This window comes from Watersipora subatra, chromosome 2, assembly GCF_963576615.1.
Source record: "Watersipora subatra chromosome 2, tzWatSuba1.1, whole genome shotgun sequence".
NCBI classification, from domain to species: domain Eukaryota; kingdom Metazoa; phylum Bryozoa; class Gymnolaemata; order Cheilostomatida; family Watersiporidae; genus Watersipora; species Watersipora subatra.
In genome coordinates this window covers 4,199,680-4,225,972 of record NC_088709.1, presented here as the reverse complement: position 1 = coordinate 4,225,972, position 26,293 = coordinate 4,199,680, and the positions used below count along the sequence as shown (strand labels likewise).

General features: G+C 36.1%; 2 protein-coding genes across 3 annotated transcripts in view; both read right to left on the bottom strand.

The window, feature by feature from the left end:
- LOC137386823 (CD63 antigen-like) lies at positions 1-23,269 on the bottom strand. Of its 2 annotated transcripts, XM_068072977.1 has the most exons (7): positions 23,131-23,269; positions 22,148-22,336; positions 17,734-17,928; positions 15,653-15,796; positions 13,231-13,314; positions 12,257-12,335; positions 1-700 (listed from the first exon to the last, which is right to left on the bottom strand). In XM_068072977.1, exons 1-6 carry the CDS (start codon positions 23,191-23,193, stop codon positions 12,270-12,272), a joined length of 741 nt encoding a protein of 246 aa, XP_067929078.1. In that variant the 5' UTR covers positions 23,194-23,269; the 3' UTR covers positions 1-700; positions 12,257-12,269. The 2 variants fall into 2 exon arrangements, with proteins under 2 accessions (XP_067929078.1, XP_067929077.1); XM_068072976.1 differs by lacking the exon at positions 12,257-12,335.
- The window catches only part of LOC137387418 (uncharacterized), a 55,528-nt gene extending 29,454 nt beyond the window's left edge, over positions 1-26,074 (bottom strand). Inside the window, exon 1 of the mRNA XM_068073837.1 lies at positions 26,071-26,074. The gene's annotated coding sequence lies outside the window, so the exon portion shown is untranslated. The remainder of the gene's footprint in view (positions 1-26,070) is intronic.
- Between the last annotated feature and the right edge of the window lie 219 nt (positions 26,075-26,293).

Here is a 26,293-nt window from a genome sequence, read left to right as displayed (position 1 = left end):
TATGATTGTCCACGTTGACATGAAAATATATTTTGAACAAACATCAAAAAACAAAAAGTGACATACTGCTATCTGTCATAACTAAAATAAATTCAAAATAAACCATTATAATCTGCGCACCATAATCTTGGCATCTAAATAAAAGCTTTAGCCAACAGACTAAAAATCACAAAATAGAAAGAATCATTCACGCCACTGCGCAGAGCAAACTTTAATGGCGAGTGTCTAAAGCAAATATTACCATCAGATAAAACATGCATAACTTAATGAACCCACGCAAAGGCACTTTTACGTTTGAGACAAAAAACCTAAAATGCAAATTAAAGCATTAGCCATGGCTACAAAGGTTGTACGTACTTGCAGAAGGTTTAATCACAATCTTCTACATGGTGACAAACACAAAACTATCATGAGTAGAAGCTTTAACCAAAATCTACTACATAGTGAACAAACACAACACTATCATGAGATCTAAAGAAATATTGTAAATGTTATAAATAGACAGTGCTCGCTAAACATAGTAACACATGGTGACAACTGAAAATATTTATTGATTGGATGACTGGACGTTGAAAACGGCAATCCATGGTATGTATAACAATGGTAGAGATAAGGCTGGCAAAGAAGATGTCTAGATGACCCTTGCGTAGTTTTGTTTGATGGAACCAGCAAGGCAACAGGCTAATATTACGCCAACAAACTAAAAAGAAAAACAGAATGCAATACAAACACTTGTACACTAGCTCTCTTACATACAAACACTTGTACACTAGCTCTCTTACATAAAAACACTTGTACACTAGCTCTCCAACATACAAACACTTGTACACTAGCTTTCTTACATACAAACACTCGTGCACTAGCTCTCTTACATACAAACACTTGTACACTAGCTCTCTTACATACAAACACTTGTACACTAGCTCTCTTACATACAAACACTTGTACACTAGCTTTCTTATATACAAACACTTGTATACTAGCTCTCTTACATACAAACACTTGTACACTAGCTCTCTTATATACAAACACTTGTACACTAGCTCCCTTACATACAAACACTTGTACACATACAAACACTTGTACACTAGCTTTCTTACATACAAACACTCGTACACTAGCTCTCTTATATACAAACACTTGTACACTAGCTCTCTTACATACAAACACTTGTACACTAGCTCTCTTACATACAAACACTTGTACACTAGCTCTCTTACATACAAACACTTGTACACTAGCTCTCTTACATACAAACACTTGTACACTAGCTTTCTTATATACAAACACTTGTATACTAGCTCTCTTACATACAAACACTTGTACACTAGCTCTCTTATATACAAACACTTGTACACTAGCTCCCTTACATACAAACACTTGTACACTAGCTCTCTTATATACAAACACTTGTATACTAACTCTCTTACATACAAACACTTGTACACTAGCTCTCTTATATACAAACACTCGTACACTAGCTCTCTTATATACAAACACTTGTACACTAGCTCTCTTACATACAAACACTCGTACACTAGCTCTCTTATATACAAACACTTGTATACTAGCTCTCTTACATACAAACACTCGTACACTAGCTCTCCTACATACAAACACTTGTACACTAGCTCTCTTACATACAAACACTTGTACACTAGCTCTCTTATATACAAACACTTGTACACTAGCTCTCCTACATACAAACACTTGTACACTAGCTCTCTTACATACAAACACTTGTACATTAGCTCTCCAACATACAAACACTTGTACACTAGCTCTCTTACATACAAACACTTGTACACTAGCTCTCTTACATACAAACACTCGTACACTAGCTCTCTTATATACAAACACTTGTATACTAACTCTCTTACATACAAACACTTGTACACTAGCTTTCTTATATACAAACACTCGTACACTAGCTCTCTTACATACAAACACTTGTACACTAGCTCTCTTACATACAAACACTTGTACACTAGCTCTCTTACATACAAACACTTGTACACTAGCTGTCTTACATACAAACACTCGTACACTAGCTCTCTTACATACAAACACTTGTACACTAGCTCTCTTATATACAAACACTTGTACACTTGCTTTCTTACATACAAACACTCGTACACTAGCTCTCTTACATACAAACACTCGTACACTAGCTCTCTTATATACAAACACTTGTATACTAACTCTCTTACATACAAACACTTGTACACTAGCTTTCTTATATACAAACACTCGTACACTAGCTCTCTTATATACAAACACTTGTATACTAACTCTCTTACATACAAACACTTGTACACTAGCTCTCTTATATACAAACACTTGTACACTAGCTCTCTTACATACAAACACTTGTACACTAGCTCTCTTATATACAAACACTCGTACACTAGCTCTCTTATATACAAACACTTGTATACTAACTCTCTTACATACAAACACTTGTACACTAGCTCTCTTATATACAAACACTTGTATACTAACTCTCTTACATACAAACACTTGTACACTAACTCTCTTACATACAAACACTTGTACACTAGCTCTCTTACATACAAACACTTGTACACTAGCTCTCTTACATACAAACACTTGTACACTAGCTGTCTTACATACAAACACTCGTACACTAGCTCTCTTACATACAAACACTTGTACACTAGCTCTCTTATATACAAACACTTGTACACTTGCTTTCTTACATACAAACACTCGTACACTAGCTCTCTTACATACAAACACTCGTACACTAGCTCTCTTATATACAAACACTTGTATACTAACTCTCTTACATACAAACACTTGTACACTAGCTTTCTTATATACAAACACTCGTACACTAGCTCTCTTATATACAAACACTTGTATACTAACTCTCTTACATACAAACACTTGTACACTAGCTCTCTTATATACAAACACTTGTACACTAGCTCTCTTACATACAAACACTTGTACACTAGCTCTCTTATATACAAACACTCGTACACTAGCTCTCTTATATACAAACACTTGTATACTAACTCTCTTACATACAAACACTTGTACACTAGCTCTCTTATATACAAACACTTGTATACTAACTCTCTTACATACAAACACTTGTACACTAACTCTCTTACATACAAACACTTGTACACTAGCTCTCTTACATACAAACACTCGTACACTAGCTCTCTTACATACAAACACTCGTACACTAGCTCTCTTATATACAAACAATTGTACACTAGCTCTCTTACATACAAACACTTGTACACTAGCTCTCTTACATACAAACACTCGTACACTAGCTTTCTTACATACAAACACTTGTACATTAGCTCTCCAACATACAAACACTTGTACACTAGCTCTCTTACATACAAACACTCGTACACTAGCTTTCTTACATACAAACACTTGTACACTAGCTTTCTTACATACAAACACTCGTACACTAGCTCTCTTATATACAAACACTCGTACACTAGCTCTCTTACATACAAACACTTGTACACTAGCTCTCTTACATACAAACACTTGTACACTAGCTCTCTTACATACAAACACTCGTACACTAGCTCTCTTATATACAAACACTCGTACACTAGCTCTCTTACATACAAACACTTGTACACTAGCTCTCCTACATACAAACACTTGTACACTAGCTCTCTTACATACAAACACTTGTACACTAGCTCTCTTACATACAAACACTCGTACACTAGCTCTCTTACATACAAACACTTGTACACTAGCTCTCTTACATACAAACACTCGTACACTAGCTCTCTTATATACAAACACTCGTACACTAGCTCTCTTACATACAAACACTTGTACACTAGCTCTCCTACATACAAACACTCGTACACTAGCTCTCTTACATACAAACACTTGTACACTAGCTCTCTTATATACAAACACTTGTACACTAGCTCTCTTACATACAAACACTTGTACACTAGCTCTCTTACATACAAACACTTGTACACTAGCTCTCTTATATACAAACACTTGTATACTAACTCTCTTACATACAAACACTTGTACACTAGCTTTCTTATATACAAACACTCGTACACTAGCTCTCTTATATACAAACACTTGTATACTAACTCTCTTACATACAAACACTTGTACACTAGCTCTCTTACATACAAACACTTGTACATTAGCTCTCCAACATACAAACACTCGTACACTAGCTCTCTTACATACAAACACTTGTACATTAGCTCTCCAACATACAAACACTTGTACACTAGCTCTCTTACATACAAACACTTGTACACTAGCTCTCTTACATACAAACACTCGTACACTAGCTTTCTTACAAACACTCGTACACTAGCTCTCTTACATACAAACACTTACATACTAGCTCTCTTACATACAAACACTTGTACACTAGCTCTCTTACATACAAACACTTGTACACTAGCTCTCTTACATACAAACACTCGTACACTAGCTTTCTTACAAACACTCGTACACTAGCTCTCTTACATACAAACACTTACATACTAGCTCTCTTACATACAAACACTTGTACACTAGCTCTCCAACATACAAACACTTGTACACTAGCTCTCTTACAGACAAACACTCGTACACTAGCTCTCTTATACACAAACACTCGTACACTAGCTCTCTTACATACAAACACTTGTACACTAGCTCTCTTACATACAAACACTTGTACATTAGCTCTCCAACATACAAACACTCGTACACTAGCTCTCTTACATACAAACACTCGTACACTAGCTTTCTTACATACAAACACTTGTACACTAGCTCTCTTATATACAAACACTCGTACACTAGCTCTCTTACATACAAACACTTGTACACTAGCTTTCTTACATACAAACACTCGTACACTAGCTCTCTTATATACAAACACTTGTACACTAGCTCTCTTACATACAAACACTTGTACACTAGCTCTCTTATATACAAACACTTGTACACTAGCTCTCTTACATACAAACAATTGTACACTAGCTCTCTTACATACAAACACTTGTACACTAGCTCTCTTACATACAAACACTTGTACACTAGCTCTCCAACATACAAACACTTGTACACTAGCTCTCTTACATACAAACACTTGTACACTAGCTCTCTTACATACAAACACTTGTACACTAGCTCTCCTACATACAAACACTCGTACACTAGCTCTCTTACATACAAACACTTGTATACTAACTCTCTTATATACAAACAATTGTACACTAGCTCTCCTACATACAAACACTTGTACACTAGCTCTCTTATATACAAACACTTGTATACTAACTCTCTTACATACAAACACTTGTACACTAGCTCTCTTACATACAAACACTTGTACACTAGCTCTCTTACATACAAACACTTGTACACTAGCTCTCCTACATACAAACACTCGTACACTAGCTCTCTTATATACAAACACTTGTATACTAACTCTCCAACATACAAACACTTGTACACTAGCTCTCCTACATAACAACACTTGTACACTAGCTCTCTTATATACAAACACTTGTACACTAGCTCTCTTACATACAAACAATTGTACACTAGCTCTCTTACATACAAACACTTGTACACTAGCTCTCTTACATACAAACACTTGTACACTAGCTCTCCAACATACAAACACTTGTACACTAGCTCTCTTACATACAAACACTTGTACACTAGCTCTCTTACATACAAACACTTGTACACTAGCTCTCCTACATACAAACACTCGTACACTAGCTCTCTTACATACAAACACTTGTATACTAACTCTCTTATATACAAACAATTGTACACTAGCTCTCCTACATACAAACACTTGTACACTAGCTCTCTTACATACAAACAATTGTACACTAGCTCTCTTACATACAAACAATTGTACACTAGCTCTCTTACATACAAACACTTGTACACTAGCTCTCCAACATACAAACACTTGTACACTAGCTCTCTTACATACAAACACTTGTACACTAGCTCTCTTACATACAAACACTTGTACACTAGCTCTCCTACATACAAACACTCGTACACTAGCTCTCTTACATACAAACACTTGTATACTAACTCTCTTATATACAAACACTTGTACACTAGCTCTCTTACATACAAACAATTGTACACTAGCTCTCTTACATACAAACACTTGTACACTAGCTCTCTTACATACAAACACTTGTACACTAGCTCTCCAACATACAAACACTTGTACACTAGCTCTCTTACATACAAACACTTGTACACTAGCTTTCTTATATACAAACACTCGTACACTAGCTCTCTTATATACAAACACTTGTATACTAACTCTCTTACATACAAACACTCGTACACTAGCTTTCTTATATACAAACACTCGTACACTAGCTCTCTTACATACAAACACTTGTACACTTGCTCTCTTATATACAAACACTTGTACACTAGCTTTCTTAAATACAAACACTCGTACACTAGCTCTCTTACATACAAACACTTGTATACTTGCTCTCTTACATACAAACACTTGTACACTAGCTCTCTTACATACAAACACTTGTACACTAGCTCTCTTACATACAAACACTTGTACACTAGCTCTCCAACATACAAACACTTGTACACTAGCTCTCTTACATACAAACACTCGTACACTAGCTCTCTTATATACAAACACTCGTACACTAGCTCTCTTACATACAAACACTTGTACACTAGCTCTCTTACATACAAACACTTGTACATTAGCTCTCCAACATACAAACACTTGTACACTAGCTCTCTTACATACAAACACTCGTACACTAGCTTTCTTACATACAAACACTTGTACACTAGCTCTCTTACATACAAACACTTGTACACTAGCTCTCTTACATACAAACACTCGTACACTAGCTCTCTTATATACAAACACTTGTATACTAACTCTCTTACATACAAACACTTGTACACTAGCTTTCTTACATACAAACACTTGTACACTAGCTCTCTTACATACAAACAATTGTACACTAGCTCTCTTATATACAAACACTTGTACACTAGCTTTCTTACATACAAACACTTGTACACTAGCTCTCTTACATACAAACAATTGTACACTAGCTCTCTTACATACAAACAATTGTACACTAGCTCTCTTACATACAAACACTTGTACACTAGCTCTCCAACATACAAACACTTGTACACTAGCTCTCTTACATACAAACACTTGTACACTAGCTCTCTTACATACAAACACTTGTACACTAGCTCTCCTACATACAAACACTCGTACACTAGCTCTCTTACATACAAACACTTGTATACTAACTCTCTTATATACAAGCAATTGTACACTAGCTCTCCAACATACAAACACTTGTACACTAGCTCTCTTACATACAAACACTCGTACACTAGCTCTCTTATATACAAACACTCGTACACTAGCTCTCTTACATACAAACACTTGTACACTAGCTCTCTTATATACAAACACTCGTACACTAGCTCTCTTACATACAAACACTTGTACACTAGCTCTCTTACATACAAACACTTGTACATTAGCTCTCCAACATACAAACACTTGTACACTAGCTCTCTTACATACAAACACTCGTACACTAGCTTTCTTATATACAAACACTCGTACACTAGCTCTCTTAAATACAAACACTTGTACATTAGCTCTCTTACATACAAACACTTGTACACTAGCTCTCCTACATACAAACACTCGTACACTAGCTCTCTTACATACAAACACTTGTACACTAGCTCTCTTACATACAAACACTTGTACACTAGCTCTCTTACATACAAACACTTGTACACTAGCTCTCTTACATACAAACACTTGTACACTAGCTCTCCTACATACAAACACTTGTACACTAGCTCTCCTACATACAAACACTTGTACACTAGCTCTCTTACATACAAACACTTGTACGTTAGCTCTCCTACATACAAACACTTGTACACTAGCTCTTTTACATACAAACACTCGTACACTAGCTCTCTTATATACACACACTTGTACACTAACTCTCCAATATACAAACACTCGTACACTAGCTTTCCTGCATAGAAACAAAATTAGTTTTGAGCAACAGATTGTATGTTGAATAGGGTGGAAATCAATAGCATCACATGAAAATTTCGAAATGACTCAATAAATGCTATCTTCCTACCAAAACTAAGCATAAAAACTTGTTAAAATATACTATGAAGTACTTAAAAACAGCTCGCATGTAACAACATTGTCTCATCAGATGTTTTGAGACTGTTTACGTCAACAAAGGTGACTGCTAAGATCACTTTTGCAAAGCAAATAGTCCCGATAAAAATCGTTTAAATTTCACCTCTATAAAGATGCGATAGTGTACATGCTCCTGAGCATAAATAATCTGTTCTGAGATCGTTTACGGCAGACATGTCCAAAGTCCGGCACGCAGGCCAAATGCGGCCCTGGGTCAATTTTCATCCGGGCCGCAGCCTCTGTCATAAAATCAATAATGTCTGGCCAGCCTGTAGAATTAACCCTTTGAACCCTAACCGCGATTTTCCAGCATTGCATAGGCTGTGACAAAAACCCTAACAACCGGAAGTTTGGCATTCACATGGCTTTTTTTACAAAAGCAGTTGTACAAAAAGTAACAGCCTAAACCAATCAGATTAATTCTTGCACAGGATGTTTGACTAGAAATATCTCATCCATTTGTAACAGTTTTCAAAAATCTTTACTTCCTTCGATTTAATAACAAATTTCATTAAAGCGGTATCGCGAAAAAACTGATACGACTCGTTTGTTAATAGGTCATAAATGATTGTGATGCAAATAAAAAAATTTATCACACGACCAAACAGAGTGAAGCGATTGGTTGGGAGATTTATGATAAAAGCACATGTGCACACAACTCCCGAAAATTATTCATCAACAATGAGACGAACCCTTGTATCAAAATTTAATCAACAATTTTAACCATCGTTTTGTAGAGTCGTTAAAGTATAATAACGATACAAAACACATACAAACCTATTTAAATATGTTACCAAGTCTTTGTAAATTATCGAAATTCTCTAAAAACTTATCCATCTGATCGGATTATACACAAATAGACAGATTTATTTAGACAAAAATTGCCACAAAATGCTTGAAAAGTTTGGTTTAATAAAAGTCAAGACCGAAAATTGAAACGCCAATAAAGCCGTGCGACAGATAGTAGAACTATTTAGCAGTGCGCATTTCACGAGCAAACCTTGCTAATTTCACCAGTCTATGGCCTTGTTTACTTGTAATCGAATTTATTCGAATGTTTCTGTAATAAACGTAGACCGTTTGAGGTGTAGACCGATTTACAGGTACGAAATTGTGGTACACAGTTTATCAGCCTATGTTTTTTTTGTCCAATCACCGAAGGTTTCATTGAACTATTTAAAACGTTAGCCGAAATTTTTTACAACTTATGTACAAGCTAGGGCCGAACTACAATGCCCCTCTATGACGGGGCATTCCTCTAGATCTAGCATGGGGTTTGACAATACACAAGACTCAAGGTTCTACCATGGCTAAAGCTGTCATTGATATAGGCCACCACGGAATGACCGCTGGAATATCGTTTGTTGCTCTCTTTCGAGTTCGAAACATAAATGACTTACTTGTTAACAAGTTCGCTAGGGAGCGCATCACTCGATTAGCTATCAATGATCAAATCTTACAACGCAAAAGAAAGGAGACTAGACTGCGCGACATTTAACAGATACTGTATAGCCTACTTATAACAGATATTGTAATATCAACAATTAACCAATTACTTGTATACCTGGTTTCAACCCAACATTACCTCCAAAATAAATTGTTAGTTGCACCTTTTTAGAGTCGTGCTCCCTCAAATTTATTTTATATCATCTCAAACAAGTCTCATTTACACTATACTCTGTCAATTCCTGCTGAGAACTACTTTTTCAACAATCAACAGTACCCTTTCTTTTTTCCATTATCACCTTGGTCGTGGGCTGTATGACAGTGGAATTGCTAGTGATACTAACTTTAATTTCCCAATATATTTTGAATCATGAAATGATGAGAATGTGCTCAATGGATATGATGCTACTGTAAATGTTTCTTTTAAATCGTACAAACTTTTATAGTTTTGACTCGAATAATGGTGACGCGCTGTTTTTTTTCTGTTTGATGGTATTTGCTGTGGATTGCTCGACTTTTTTTACTAATGTTTTATGAAATATCATTGTATCATGAGCATGTTTAGTTATATTTAATAAAAGTTTTAAAACTTTGGATCGTTGGACAGATTTTTTAGGGTTACTAACACCACTGACAAAAACGACCCAGGTTCAAAGGGTTAATATATTGAACAGAAGCGCTATTACTTGTGTATTAAACATTTAAAAATTCAATCAACATTCATAGTTACTGTAATATTTTAAATGAGCCCTACACTTGTTGATATGCCTACTACTTGTTCATTTTTCTGTAATTGTGTTTATAAATTCTATAAATATTGAACTACCATAGTGAGATATTGTTTTGTTTCAAATGTAATTTGTACCCAATCACTTCTGTTCAACTGTTACAAAGAAAGTTAGTGTTAAAAAAGTGAAGTTGAGTGATTATTAAATTTCAATTATAGTGTCAATGCAACTTTGATATGCATGTTTCAAACGAACCAAAACACATGCTTAAGATAGCTGAAATTAATATAAAAAAGCAAATATGAAACACAGATTGGCTCGGTAAAATATATTTAAATTATTTGCTGTTATGTGTAAAAAATGTCCGCCAAGGTTGGCCTCCTAAATTTTTAACACACCAAATCTGGCCCCTTTTGCAAAAAGTTTGGACACCCCTGGTTTACGGCATAAGGATTTTACGTCATATGAATAGTAGATTACATATTAACTGCCTGAGACATTTCAAAACCTTCCCAAACACACCCCTTTGACCCTTCATATAGAAAGAAATTACGATTAACTTCACAATATAGTGACTGTACAGTAACTGTGGTATTATAGGTTTCTATCAACAACTTTTCGATTGTTCATCCCTTTTACTTGGTTTAGGATTCATGCTTGCGGCAATTTTACACCGCGGGGAAGCGCACACCTTCATTGTCAATCTAAATCAGTTGGGTTCACTTTTTTACGCAGGTCTATGCTGCACAAAATTATGTGTATTTAAAATGAAGCAAAACAAAGTCAGAGTTAAAGCCAGGATAAAACATTGCTTTCAACGAGACTCCAACTTGTGATATTCACATTGGTAGACCGACACTCTAATACCAGAGCTAATTGACTGCCTTTCGCTATTTGTGAATAATTCTGTAGCTACTTAGTATCATCGCTTTATCAGCACACCTGACGATCCCTCACACCACACTAGACTACTAATACACTAGTATAAATAATAAAGATAACCCGATGCACCGTTTTCTCTCCCAAGTGTAGTGAGAGAAAAAAACACAATTTAAACTTGTACTAACTTAACACGTTATGTTATATGAACTTTTTATGTAATACGAAGCCAAAAACTTTAAATAAATTATTTACGTGATGCAGAATTTACATTGAAGGAAGCATATGTTATAGGAACGTCAACTGTATTCTAATTGCTTTGTTCCTCTATGAAAATAGGTAAAACAACAAATAAACATTTTTTCAAATTTTTTTCAACCAATAGTAAATTTTTACTCTTCAGAACATCAGTTAACAATACATTTTTACTCTTCAGAACATCAGTTAACAATACATTTTTACTCTTCAGAACATCAGTTAACAATACATTTTTACTCTTCAGAACATCAGTTAACAATACATTTTTACTCTTCAGAACATCAGTTAACAATACATTTTTTAACCAACTGTGAAAATTACTAGTCAAAGGCCTTTGCAACACTGACCCTTATTGGACCGAGTTGCCAAGCAGTCGGAAGGAGACGTGAAATTCTCCAACATTCATGATTTAAAAGTCAGATATTTTGTAGGTTAAAGAGATTGTATATTCTTGACAGTGAAAAAAGCAACAAACACATACTGGTATGAGTCGTAGTATTTCAACTGTCAAATTTAATTAAAGAAACTACAGAAATTAAACATGCATCTTCCACCAGATATGTTACTTACGGAATGAGCTGGCCCCATGAGAACATATAACTAGAGACACTAATCAATATGACTGTCGGTATGAACAGAAGCAATCACAGTTCATGTTCAGCCGAATCAAGTAGCGGGGAAAGATTACCTTATGCCGTTCTCTACTCGACATCATATTCCTTATGGACAGCGCGAGCTAAGCAGCAGGAGAGGACAATACCCATCACCTAGATGATTGACAATGGCAGTAAGCACAGGTTCAGGTGTTACCGTAAGCCATAGTTGGAAGAAGCAATTCAAATAACAGTTGTTCTTTGAATATAATTGTTACTCCGGGGTGTTCCCCTGAAGGAATACAACATTTGAAAGTAATTGTGTACGTAAAGGAAGGTTTCATAAAAGTTTTTTGTAGGTTTCATTACAATAGAACTTAATCTCCAACAACTAGCACATGGAATGATAGATGGTGGACAATGATATTCAAAGAACAAAGGCTTGTGGTAACTTACAGTGTTGATGATTAGCAACAATTACGCCCGTGAATGAGATACCAAAATGCAGCAAAGATCTCTTAGCACGTGGCTAATCATTTGGGTGCTACGCACATATTGCATCAGAACCAACAACAGTAAACAGTTCAGTAGAAATGGCTAAAAATTAAGCAATAACCGGTACAGCCATTGCAACCGGGAAATGCTATTTACTGTTTTCCATTGTTTCACCAGAATTGATGCGCACAAATCTTAACATAGATTGCTTGTGATTGGTGAGCAAAAGCCAATGTGAGCTGATGTTTCCATGATGTTGCTTCCATGATGTAATGTTTCCATGATGCTTAGAAAAAGCTGACAACTTCAAACAAGTTGAGAGTTTAAGGAACATTGAAAGGAAACCAGGTGAACTGCAGGGCTATAGAGGGAGGCATTATTGATTCGGCAAATTAAGACAAAATTATGATACCAACTTAGCACAAAAATTACATTTTTTAGTAAAATGCTCTCAAATTTCATCACCTGCGCCCAATAAATAAGAAGCAAGGGCTACATTGCATCATGGTAACATTAATACGTAGATTGACAAATGAAAGGTGAGAGGAGGAATGGTGCTTGAGCGAGACATCACCTGTATGACGGCCAACGAGATACCAACTGCACCAATATAGTAGACATTCTTCTCAAAAAGATTTTCCAAGTCTTTTTCACAACCCTATAACGATGAAACATGACCATTTGAACAAACACCCAAATGTCTTGCTAGGTTCATTAAAAGAATTAAAGCGGGTTGTCACTTTGTCATAACATAACCAAAGCAAAACCAATCTAACTTAAAGCGAGAACTTTCCATTTTCAACAGATCAAAGACAGTAGGCGCTCCTACAACGTAAATAATCTGTTTCAGGACCATTTACGTAACAGAGATTTTACATTATACAAACAGTAAAATACATTACATGCAAATTGCCTAAGTCGTTCCAAAATTTTTCCAAACTCCCCCTTTGGCCATCCGAAAGGAAAAAAACTAGATTTAACTTTTTTATTTGTCGGCTGCATCGTAACTGTAATATTATTAGTTTGCACCGACAACTAGTCTCCTTTTTCAGATAAATATCACTGGTTTTATAGACAATGATTGCGGTAATTTTACAAGTTGATGGGGAACGCACATACTCGAGGACCAATTACAACAACTCGTTCATTTTTTCTAGACTGCAAAGTGTATTTTGGACAGTAAAACTATAATAAAGCAAAATAAAAATATATTTGACTATAGCAAGAGCGGCGTCTACCTATTCGTCGTTTACCTGTATCCAGGGGGTCACGGTAAGGATAAAAGATAACTTTCGGCGATACTCTCAACTCGTGACATTCAGATTGGTAGACCGACGCTGTAACACCTGTACCAATCGATCGCCTCCAAGTATTTATTCACAATTGCGCATCTACCTATTCTTTGTTTTGTCAACACATCTGACGAACTAGAATGTCACGGAAGTTGTATATATACATGTAATAGATACAACGCAATACGTACATCCCTTTTTTTCACCAATGCAACGAGATATGTTACCATTCACATTAAATTTGAGAATCTGCCCCTACTTGACACATTACATTATATGGAATTTTATTAATGAATATTAATATATTAATATTGATTAACGAATATAAGTTAAATGGAAGTTGCTTCATACTACGTAAAAATTTCATATAATAATTTGCACAATGTTTTTACCTAATCTGGAATTTACTTTATAAAAGGTATGTATGTTATAGGAGCGTCCACTGTATACAGGTACAACTTCAGCCAAGCAAGCCGAACAAACTTTTAGGATGTAATTACGTTCAAACCTTGGCTTACAATCACCTCAACATATCAATCTTGTCAACATGAGGCATAGAATTTAAGCAAATCTTCATCTGAACATATATAGTGATTAATGTCAAATGTATATGATGTCTAAAGTTCCTCAAAAACATTCCAATTTTTCAGTAAATATATAAAATGTTCTCCTTCACATAATTTGACTCTATGTCACATAATTTGACTCTATGTTACTTAAATAGTATTAAAAAGCGCTACATAGTTTCTTTTTATAGTCTTAGAAACATAGATACCAAGAAAAAATTAAATTAAACCATGTAACCTTACCCCAAATATTTGCTTCAACTTAACTCTTTCACAACTGCATGCCAATGTATCGGCTTGCACAGTAATATAAGTACAGACCGTAAGCCGATGTAAGCCGAGACAAAATTTGATTAGCTACACTAATCAAATTTTGTCTCCAACGAAACAGCCTCGTTGCCAATCACGTGCAACCAATAGAAAATTTTCTGGCTCAACAATTCCATTTTTATTTATTTTTCAAAACGGCAAAACTAGATCGTTATCGTCATAGATATAAAAAACACACCGTGTTCGTGTTCCGCAAAGAAAAATTGCGAGAGTAAGATTTACTAAACGATTTCATACCTATCTTGTAGAGAATGTTTTCTCCGAATATGATGCATTTTACAGTAAAATGATATCTGTTTTGTATTCTCTAGATATTGCTTAAATATTAGCGGTATATCGGTTTTTCGAAAATCCATTTGAACTAATTTGGGCAGAATCATGGTTCGGTCAGAATTTAACGCGGTATCGAAAGAGTTAAGACAGTTTCAACTTACAAAACTTAATACTTAAACAGATTAACTTTGTATGTCAAGGTGAGAATGTATATACACAAATACGGGTATATCAGAGATGACAAACCTGAATTATATAGGTTGATAACAGCTTTATAACTGTAAACAAAACTACGTGACATATTTTCAACTACATCTACGAAGTCATTTAACAAGCTATTGCTCTACAAAAAACCTTATGAAGAAATGCAAGCGAGTAGTGAGAGCATGCGATGTTATAAAAGTAAGAGAGAGCGGATAACTCTGTGACATTTCAAGACACATCAGCATTATGAGTTTATAACGCAAGCGAAATTGGGCAAAGTGGAATGTTGAGAAATCATTTTAATTAATAGTAGCTCGGAAGACTGACTTACATGTGGGTAGATTGTTGGGTCACCATAGGGCTTGCATGCACCTTTCTCAGTAGCATTGCAGCAAGAGAGTGGTGGATGTCCACCATAGACCTTTGGTAGTCCCAGCTTCCAATCTTCTGGTGTGTTTACTCCGCAGCAAGTAAACTGCAGTCATAACGAAATGAGCTGCAAGTGCATCTCAAATATAACTAAACACATATTTTATGACTTTGTGATCCAACTATAGATCAGCCTACTCGCTTGTCATGAAACTCTACAGCATCAGCCTCATTTTAGCACAAGACGAACAAACGTATCAATACAATTAAGGAGCATCTCTAAGAGTGATGTACAGAATTGTGAAACTTCTGGTCAGCTGACCGAGCTCAAATCAGTGCATCAGAATTGAGATGAAGATAAAGTCATGATGCAACTCGGCAACAGAACATCCAGTCCAGCTGGAGTATGAAAGATCTTCTCTACCCTTTCTTCAAAGTGGGTTAGCATAAAGAAGCCTGCTCAACAGAGGGCTTTGTCATAATGATCAAGCGCTTGCAGCGAAGAAAACACGCGATATTAAATAGTACATGTATCAGTTTGTTTATTATGTTTACTATTAAGTGAGAGCCTGATACATCCTTTTAATTTAACTAAGACAGGACTGTTGCAAAGTGTTGTATGAAATGTTTATAATAGCAGAAGGATGACAGGATCGCAAAAAGGATGACACAAAAATACAGGCTGACCACATCGGTTAGTTGGACGTAAATCATGATCCAGATTGCTAATGAAGTTCCAAAGAGAGATTGTTTTGTAACCCCTTTGAAATCGTAGAGCCTAGTATGCAAGCAGCAAATTTCGTCATGTCTACTTCATAACTGGCTCGCGTGGTGAAATTATTTAAATATTTAAACTAAGTAAATGTAGAGATAAGATAGAAATTCAATTGATTAAGTTCTCAAGGATGTTAACTATGCTAACAACATAGCAACGGTTAAGCGAATCATTAACAAATTTTTTAGCATAAATGGGAGGAGAGAGCTTAATTCGCTATTCGAGGCCTTTTTTGTTAATAGTTTCTTTTTGCTCACTAGACGAAGCAACTTTTGCAAATACAACCAAAAAATACCAGTGCTTAGTCTGAAACCACACATTACCAGCCATTTAAAAACTATACATCCCATAAAACATCCATTTAAACGCCGACTCTAATAGAACGCCATTATAGAGGAATGGTTGAAAACTAGCGTCACCCTTTAATTGAACACCACCTCTATTATACCACCAATTTGACATTCATTATGTCTGATCTTTACAAAGCCATAATAAAAAGTGATCAGTAGAAAATTGTCCACCAAATGGTACTAATAATGACTAGAATTAATAACAATTAATTCTTTCATTGTTGCTGTAGTGGTTGCCATGGTCTTAGTGACGGTGTGCCTGAGAAGATCAAACGCCACAACCGGCAGAAACTCATACTGATTTGAAGTCACTAAAGTTTAAATCTGGTCCATTGTCTTCAGATTCGTCCATGTGGTTTACATTCGGATTTTAAATCGTTTTGATGAACAATGAGAATAGTCTTCAGAAAAACCGTACGATGTAATAACAGCCTTTGTTATGGGGTACGTTCGTTTTCTAACGCCGAAGCTTTTCAGTTTATTTTTCTTAAAACTTTGAAAGCAACACACACCATCGAAACAAGTAATAATTGTATCGATTTAAGCCGTTGTAGTCAGATTAGTTCCTTGTTGAACTCGGTCTGATACTTCAATCTACATGAAAAACTGTTTCGCAAAAATTCTGAGGTGTAACGCATTAATGTCGTTCTACCTGAAAGACTGCTAAATATAGGCAGCATTACCATCCCTTCGTCTGCAAAATAGTTATATTTATCTTGCCAAAATTCTGACCAGCTAGTTGAAAAATACAGCGTCACTATCTATTTGACGTAACCCCTAATGGAATGCCACTATAAGGGAAGGGTTAAATGGTATATATATATAGATGTACCATTGTGCGATGACGTCTCAAAACAACGATATAAAATATCAGCATATAATTAAGTTTTTAAACAGAATGAAAGAAGTTGTAGCTACTTTTTCCTGTAGAAAATTCCAGGACCTAGTGACTCCATTCTTCTCCTTTTCTTTGACTTCAGGATCATCATTAAAATCTTTCATAGAAGCAAGTAAGCTGTCGCGTGTTACGTCAGCTATCTTATGAGAGTAGACAAACCCAGCAATGGCCCCTCCGATTTGACATATCAGTATGATCATCATGAGTATCGAGAACTGAAAGAATAGAGTTTGACTACATCAATGTGTGCATGAATACACTATGGCATCTGTGCATGCATACACTATGGCATCTGTACATGAATACACTATGGCATCTGTACATGCATACACTATGGCATCTGTACATGCATACACTATGGTATCCGTACATGCATACACTATGGCATCTGTACATGAATATACTATGGTATCTGTACATGCATACACTATGGTATCTGTACATGCATACACTATGGTATCTGTACATGCATACACTATGGAATCTGTACATGAATACACTATGGTATCTGTACATGCATACACTATGGCATCTGTACATGAATACACTATGGTATCTGTACATGCATACACTATGGTATCTGTACATGCATACACTATGGCATCTGTACATGCATACACTATGGAATCTGTACATGAATACACTATGGTATCTGTACATGCATACACTATGGTATCTGTACATGCATACACTATGGAATCTGTACATGAATACACTATGGTATCTGTACATGCATACACTATGGTATCTGTACATGCATACACTATGGTATCTGTACATGCATACACTATGGCATCTGTACATGCATACACTATGGTATCTGTACATGAATACACTATGGTATCTGTACATGCATACACTATGGTATCTGTACATGCATACACTATGGAATCTGTACATGAATACACTATGGAATCTGTACATGAATACACTATGGTATCTGTACATGCATACACTATGGTATCTGTACATGCATACACTATGGTATCTGTACATGCATACACTATGGCATCTGTACATGCATACACTATGGTATCTGTACATGAATACACTATGGCATCTGTACATGCATACACTATGGTATCTGTACATGCATACACTATGGTATCTGTACATGCATACACTATGGTATCTGTACATGAATACACTATGGCATCTGTACATGCATACACTATGGCATCTGTACATGCATACACTATGGTATCTGTACATGAATACACTATGGCATCTGTACATGCATACACTATGGCATCTGTACATGCATACACTATGGTATCTGTACATGAATACACTATGGTATCTGTACATGCATACACTATGGCATCTGTACATGCATACACTATGGCATCTGTACATGCATACACTATGGTATCTGTACATGAATACACTATGGCATCTGTACATGCATACACTATGGCATCTGTACATGCATACAGTATGGTATCTGTACATGCATACACTATGGTATCTGTACATGAATACACTATGGTATTTGTACATGCATACACTATGGCATCTGTACATGCATACACTATGGCATCTGTACATGCATACACTATGGTATCTGTGCATGAATATACTATGGCATCTGTACATGCATACACTATGGCATCTGTACATGCATACACTATGGCATCTGTACATGAATACACTATGGCATCTGTACATGCATACACTATGGTATCTGTACATGAATACACTACGGTATCTGTACATGCATACACTATGGCATCTGTACATGCATACACTATGGTATCTGTGCATGAATATACTATGGTATCTGTGCATGCATACACTATGGCATCTGTACATGCATACACTATGGCATCTGTACATGCATACACTATGGCATCTGTACATGCATACACTATGGTATCTGTACATGCATACACTACGGAATCTGTACATGCATACACTATGACTTCTGTACATGCATACACTATGGCATCTGTACATGCATACACTATGGCATCTGTACATGCAAACACTATGGTATCTGTGCATGAATATACTATGGCATCTGTACATGCATACACTATGGCATCTGTACATGCAAACAATTTGACATCTGTACATGAATACACTATGACTTCTTCACAAGCATACACTATAAATCCTGTACATTCACACACTGACATCTGTACATGACATACATATCTCTTTAACATCATATACCATGTTTTCAACTTAAACAATCTATTTTGACTGCGGACTATGTTTAGACTGTGTACCCTATCACTCTATCTACAGAGCAACTAGTTTGACATTGATTTGCTTGAGAAGGATTATAAATAATTTACAACTACAGCTGCAGATGTTAAGACATAAAAAGTAGCATATTTTACATAAAATTTAATAAATATGAAATGTTTTAATAGTAGTAATTGTTAGAAAATAGACTTGACAAGATTCACAGACATTCAATTTTTCCAGGCGTTTAAACTGTTTATTGCCTCTAAAAATCATAGCTAAAACGTAATGATTAACGTGTTTTGCTTCCTTGTGAAAATAAATTCAGGCATATTTTGCCCAAAAGATTGTAACACTGATCACATAGCAAACTGTATTATGAGTGACCAACATTTAATTGAGGTCCTAGGCGAAAATGATTATTTGTTATTTTTGTTACGTAAACCGCTCAGGAACGCCCCAAACACCAGCCCTCAGGCAATCCAGAAACTTACTAAATTCCTATATGAGACGCCTCATGTGAATGACAGAAGTTCTCAATACAATTCGTAAAAAGCACTCGTACTGAAAACATCATGGGTTGTGGGTTGGTATGCTTAGAACTGATTTCTGAACACCAATACAATCTGGGAAATATTACAATTTTTATAACACACTACGCAATCATGAAATCTCTCAATTTGATTATAGCTGCCAACAATTCCTGCCAAGTCCATCAGTGAAATTTATGTCTCAATGTTGCTAAATACTTGCAAAAATAAGAATTTTTTTAGTTATGCGAGTATTCTTGTACTGAATTATTTGATTTTTTATTTAACCTTTTGGTAGTTTGCAACATAGAAATTTGCATACTACGCTCTCAAATTAATTTAAATTGTTTTGTTTATTGAGTGGTTTTGACAGCAAAAATAACTGTTCATGTCGAATAGCTATTCCAAAGAGGGAATTCTAAATTGATAGCTTGATGAGTTATTTTATTGTTACACACTAATTTTTCTACTCAACTTTTAGACATTAAATTATTTAGCATTTTATCGAAGTTTACCACAGAAATTTTTAGAATGCAACCTAAGCATTCTAAAGCAAAATGAAAAGGGATGCAAGCTATAAGTCATGTGGATAGGTTTGTGCTGAATTACTCAATTTTTATTCGAACAATATATCAGCAAAATCTTTGAAAGCTCAAAACCTTTCATAGCGAGTTATCATTGAAGCTAGGCATTTGTCATATTCAAAAACTTGAACTGTGTTGCATTAGTAGCTGAATAATGTAGTTCATTTAAAATAGAAGATTTCCATCTATACATTTGTTACAAAACTTTGCCTTTTAAACTGAAGAGCAGCAGCGTATCACTTCTCTCACATGGAGGGACTCACTGTGGGAGCAACTCACTAAAGAAGCAACTCACTAAGGGAGCGACTCACTAAGGGGGCGGACTTAGTAAGGGGATGACTTACTAAGGGGGCGACTCAGTAAAGAAAAGGACTCACTAAGGAGGCTACTTACTAAGGGGGTGACTTACTAAGGGGGTGACTTACTAAGGGAACGACTCACTAAGAGGGCGACTCACTAAGGGGGCACTCAATCAGGGTTGAGCCAGTTTGTGGCTTACCCATGCTGTGTTCCAGAAATATTTCTTTTTCACTTGGGTGCCCTCTAAACTGGGTCATCCCTAAATGGGTCATGTAACAATGATAACTAATCACAAACAAATGTATTGATTTATTTGTTAAACTTTAAGCATTTTTACAAATATTACATAATATGAGTCCTCAACCAGCTCAAGACAAAGATCTTGACAGAGACTGACCTGTGCTCACTTACAAGCAGACTACTTACTGCAAGCACTGGATCGATTTGGCAATGTGTCAGAGGCAAGTAGGTATGCGCAGCTGCTCAAGTTGACACTCAAGAAGTGGCAACATCTTTTAGAGTGTAAAATCATCAGCAAACCTCACAGTGAAGGGGTCGGTAACAGATGGCGTGACTTTCAGCAGAACTGAATGTCTGGACAGCGTTACAATTATATTATCAGCTGTGTTTTGCCTCAATATAATGATATGACAAAAAAATTGTTTTCAAGTCCTATAAGTACCTAAATATGTTCCAAAAATCGCACGATATGTGCAGATTCACTACAACTGGTTAATGTACTGCTGATGTATTTCAAATAGTAAATATAATAGTGAAAATGTATATTAGTAAATACTACCAAAATATTGTACCGATGTCTTTGCACTTACAGTGAGAACCATGCAGTAGTTTTCTTTGATGGCTCCACAGCATCCAAAGAAGGCCACAATGAATATTATCAAGCCCACCACAATTAGTACAACTGCAGGGCCGCTTATATTCGAATCATACAGAGTGAGAAAATCTGCCAGCTCCGCTTGAACATAGCTACCTACCGCTACCAGCGCTATTCCGAAGAGCTGCAAAATTCAATATAGTGACATGACGTGGTACAGCCAACAAGCAAATTTTACAACTTGTATTTATGACATAATAATTTTTAGAGTGTATGATATCAGTGTCATAAAATAATTCTGCTGCTGTGATATGTTAATGCTAGGGTATATTAAAACACTGCTAAATAAAATTCCGTCTAGTGAGCAAAAAGAAACAATCAACAAAAAAGGCCTCGAATAGCAAGTTACGCTCTTTGCTCCCATTTATGCTAGAAAATTTGTTAATGATTCGCTTAACCGTTGCTATCTTGTTAGCATAGTTAACGTCATTGACAGCTTAATCTATTAAATTGAATTTCTATCTTATCTCTACGTTTACTTAGTTTAAATATTTAAATAATTTCACCACGCGAACCAGTTATCAAGTAGACATGAGGAAATTTGCTGCTTGCATACTAGGCTCTACGATTTCAAAGGAGTTATACAATACTCTTCCTCGGTTGTATCTGTCATTATCTTCAATTGTTTTTTATAAAAAGTTGCTACCGAAAAGTAATTAACATCATCGAGTTAGAACAGCACAAAAGCATCAATAACTTCTCGTGAAGTGTGAAACAGACAAAATATTTATAGTAACTATTTCAGCCACTAAATTACATAGCTAATACTTACTTAGCTTACTTATTTATGACTGATTAAATAAACATTAAGAGCTGTAAACTATCTAGAATAATTAACAGCTCCTGTATCTCGAATGAGAGATGCTACAGATATTATGGCAGCTTCATTTACCTAACATACTGCTTGTAGCAACTTACAAAAAATATTAAATTGAAGAAAAACACAAGATATTTCACGCAATTTATCGGTCCAGACACCATGTCTAACGTAGAGGTGAATCGACGAACGATAACTTCACAGCCAACCAGAGGTTAAATGGAAAACTAAAAATTACACCGGAAAAGTGTTTTATGCGCTTGCGCATCCAAAACCAAAACAAAGTCTACACCACGTGGTTATTATCAAACAAGGACACGCTGCATCCGCTACAGTGTTATCAGTTGATCTCTTTTAGGACATAGAGTAGTATTGTGGTTGAGATTGTTTATGTGCTTTTACTCTATACGGTTTCGTCTGGCATTTATACTTTGAAACTACACAATTTATCTGAAACACATTTAAAATTTTGCTAAGAAAAGTTTTAATGATGTCTAAGAAGTTAAGAATAACCTCAAGAAGTTTCCGCTGCTACGTTAAGTACCAAAGTAAACTTCTCAAGGTCATCACTATAAATTGTGATCTTAAAAGTTGTTTAATATGGCTTTTTATTTATTAGTTGGCAAAATGTAGTTATTTGAAATTTTACTGTTAGTTGAAACACGAGTTGAAAGTTATCACTGGTAAAGTCATTGCAATTTGAAGTTTTGACTTTTTTGCAGCATTTTCAAGCAATTTATAAGATCCCGTTTTAATTGTAATTATTTTTCTCTGCATATTATGTCATTCTGTATATGAAATCGCATAATGTGCAGTGTTATGGTATGTTTTGCTATGTTTTATTTAAAAGCAGACAGCTGTAATGTTGCCCTAAAGACTTTATGCTTTAGTACTAAAGGTTTATGATTATGTCTACAACAGGGCTAGTAAAAACCGTGATTTGTATTGAAGTAAATTCTGATCGTTGGGGATAGCCAACTCTCAACTCAAGAGCGAGTTCACGCAAACTCAATGAGTTGCTGAACAGACTCGTGGGCGAGTCGATAAACAGACTCGTGGGTGAGCCGATAAACAGACTCGATGGCGAGCCGATAAACAGACTCGATGGTGAGCCGATAAACAGACTCGATGGCGAGCCGATAAACAGACTCGAGGGCGAGCCGATAAACAGACTCGAGGGTGAGCCGATAAACAGACTCGGGAGTGAGCCGATAAACAGACTCGATGGTGAGCCGATAAACAGACTCGATGGTGAGCCGATAAACAGACTCGATGGCGAGCCGATAAACAGACTCGTGGGTGAGCCGATAAACAGACTCGGGAGTGAGCCGATAAACAGACTCGATGGTGAGCCGATAAACAGACTCGATGGTGACTTCTCTCAATTGTTACACCCTAGCAAGCCAAGCGCAACAATTCTTGATGTTCGGTCAATAGCATTTAGAGTGAAAGCAGCTATGATGCGCTGGCTAATATCACAATGCTAAAGGCAGAAACAGTGACAAGAATTTTATACCCTATTTGCTTTTGAAAATCAAACAGAGCTTATTATAAAGAACGCAGTATCTTTATTGGTGTTATATCTCTCAGTACCAAGCAGTAACACACCAGCAATGATAAAACTGACAGGTTATATAGCAATTCCAAGAAAAATCTACAGTTGATTGGCTGCACAGTAATTAGGTCAACCAATTCCACAATAACATATTTCGAATACAAAAACGGTAACATTTGTCCCTAACTAATCACGCAATACGGGTATTAATAATTTTTAGTGTTTGTATAGTAACATACAAATCTTAGAACAATATGGTAATAAATGATTAACATAAAAAAAATTGCTAGTATAACCCATACATATACACTACATTGGACAAGTGTTAAGCGTGTGCCTTATAAATGACTATTCAAATTTATCTGAATTGCGACGAGCGTAATATAGATCTATTGAGTCAGCAATTTGAAGCTGCCGGATTATAGGCTTGGAAAAGACGTCATCAACTTTCTTACGCATGCTGACTGTCTATAAATACGGGTACACACTGATTTACAGTTCATTCGCTTTTACAAGCATGAAGCACTCGTGCACCTTTTGCGATTTTTCTTGCCACAAGGAGCGTGACCTACAGAGGCACGCTCGTGTACACAGACACCGTTGCTCCTCCTGTGATGAGGTGTTCACCACTCAGCCTCTTCTGCATGCGCACGTCTCTGCTGAGCACCGGAGAACACAGTCTACCCAGACTGAATCCCAGAGACCGAGGGCGCGTTCACCTCGTCGCCAACACCATCACCATCACCGAGGGCAACGCTACCAAAGGCCACGGCAGGACCGAAGGCCGTACTGGAGGCCAGCCCGTGATGCTTGCCCTACTCCACGGCATGAAGTGGAGTCCAAGATCGTCCGCCCATCGGTAGACTCCATTGGGGATGATAGTGACCCTCTCGGGCTACTGGACTCACCAGTCAAAATTGACTTCTGAGTGCCAGTAGTCCCACCAACCACCTCGGCCCTTCTCAGGGCCACCATTTCCATTTTAAGGGTTTTGTTCTGCGTCAACAATGGCGGAAACTCAGTGTCGTACTTATCATCCATTTTTTTTATTACAGTATGAAAAAACTAATTATTTAATTTTTTTTTGTTTGAACTGGCTTTTGTCATTTACTTGCATTTTGGTTAGCATGAGATGCTCGTACATAAGCATGCTATATTTGGGTAGCACCTTTTACGCTCACAAATATATAGGCCTAAATGGATTAATTTTTATTGATCTATATATTGTGCGATCACATTATTAGCAATAACAAACTGGCTTTCAAACATTAAAAATATCAGCTGGAAAAGTTAAATACATGTATTTTAAAGCAATATCAAGCACCAAACTTGTTGATGTTATTAAAGGACGTTAATAAAGGACGTTATTAAAGGACGTTATTAAAGGACGTTATTAAATACCTTATTTATATCTATGAGCAGATATGAGTTTCAAATACTTGCATCATTAGAATAATAAAAGAATAGAATTTACGAGACGAATAACAACAATCGTATAATTGCTTATTTTAGCTGGTCAGCTTTACATAGTTCCCTATTACTACATCACAACCAGCTTGTCCAGTTTATGTCTCGCGATAACAACCTGTTAGGACTAATTGCTAGTCAGTTGGAGCTGAGGCTCTTGTGATGTAATTAGAATTAAGTTTTTATTTGAAGATTTTTGATGAAATTTTACATGGTTTGCAATTTTGTCTATTTATAATTTG

Excerpts from the sequence above, each read along its gene's own strand:
- LOC137386823 (XM_068072976.1), bottom strand. The coding sequence starts at position 23,193 with ATGGTGTCTGGACCGATAAATTGCGTGAAATATCTTGTGTTTTTCTTC. Across the intron at positions 22,337-23,130 it reads TCTTCAATTTAATATTTTTT|CTCTTCGGAATAGCGCTGGT; the intron begins GTAAGTTGCTAC and ends TGAATTTTGCAG. Across the intron at positions 15,797-17,733 it reads GGAATTTTCTACAGGAAAAA|TTTACTTGCTGCGGAGTAAA; the intron begins GTAGCTACAACT and ends TTATGACTGCAG.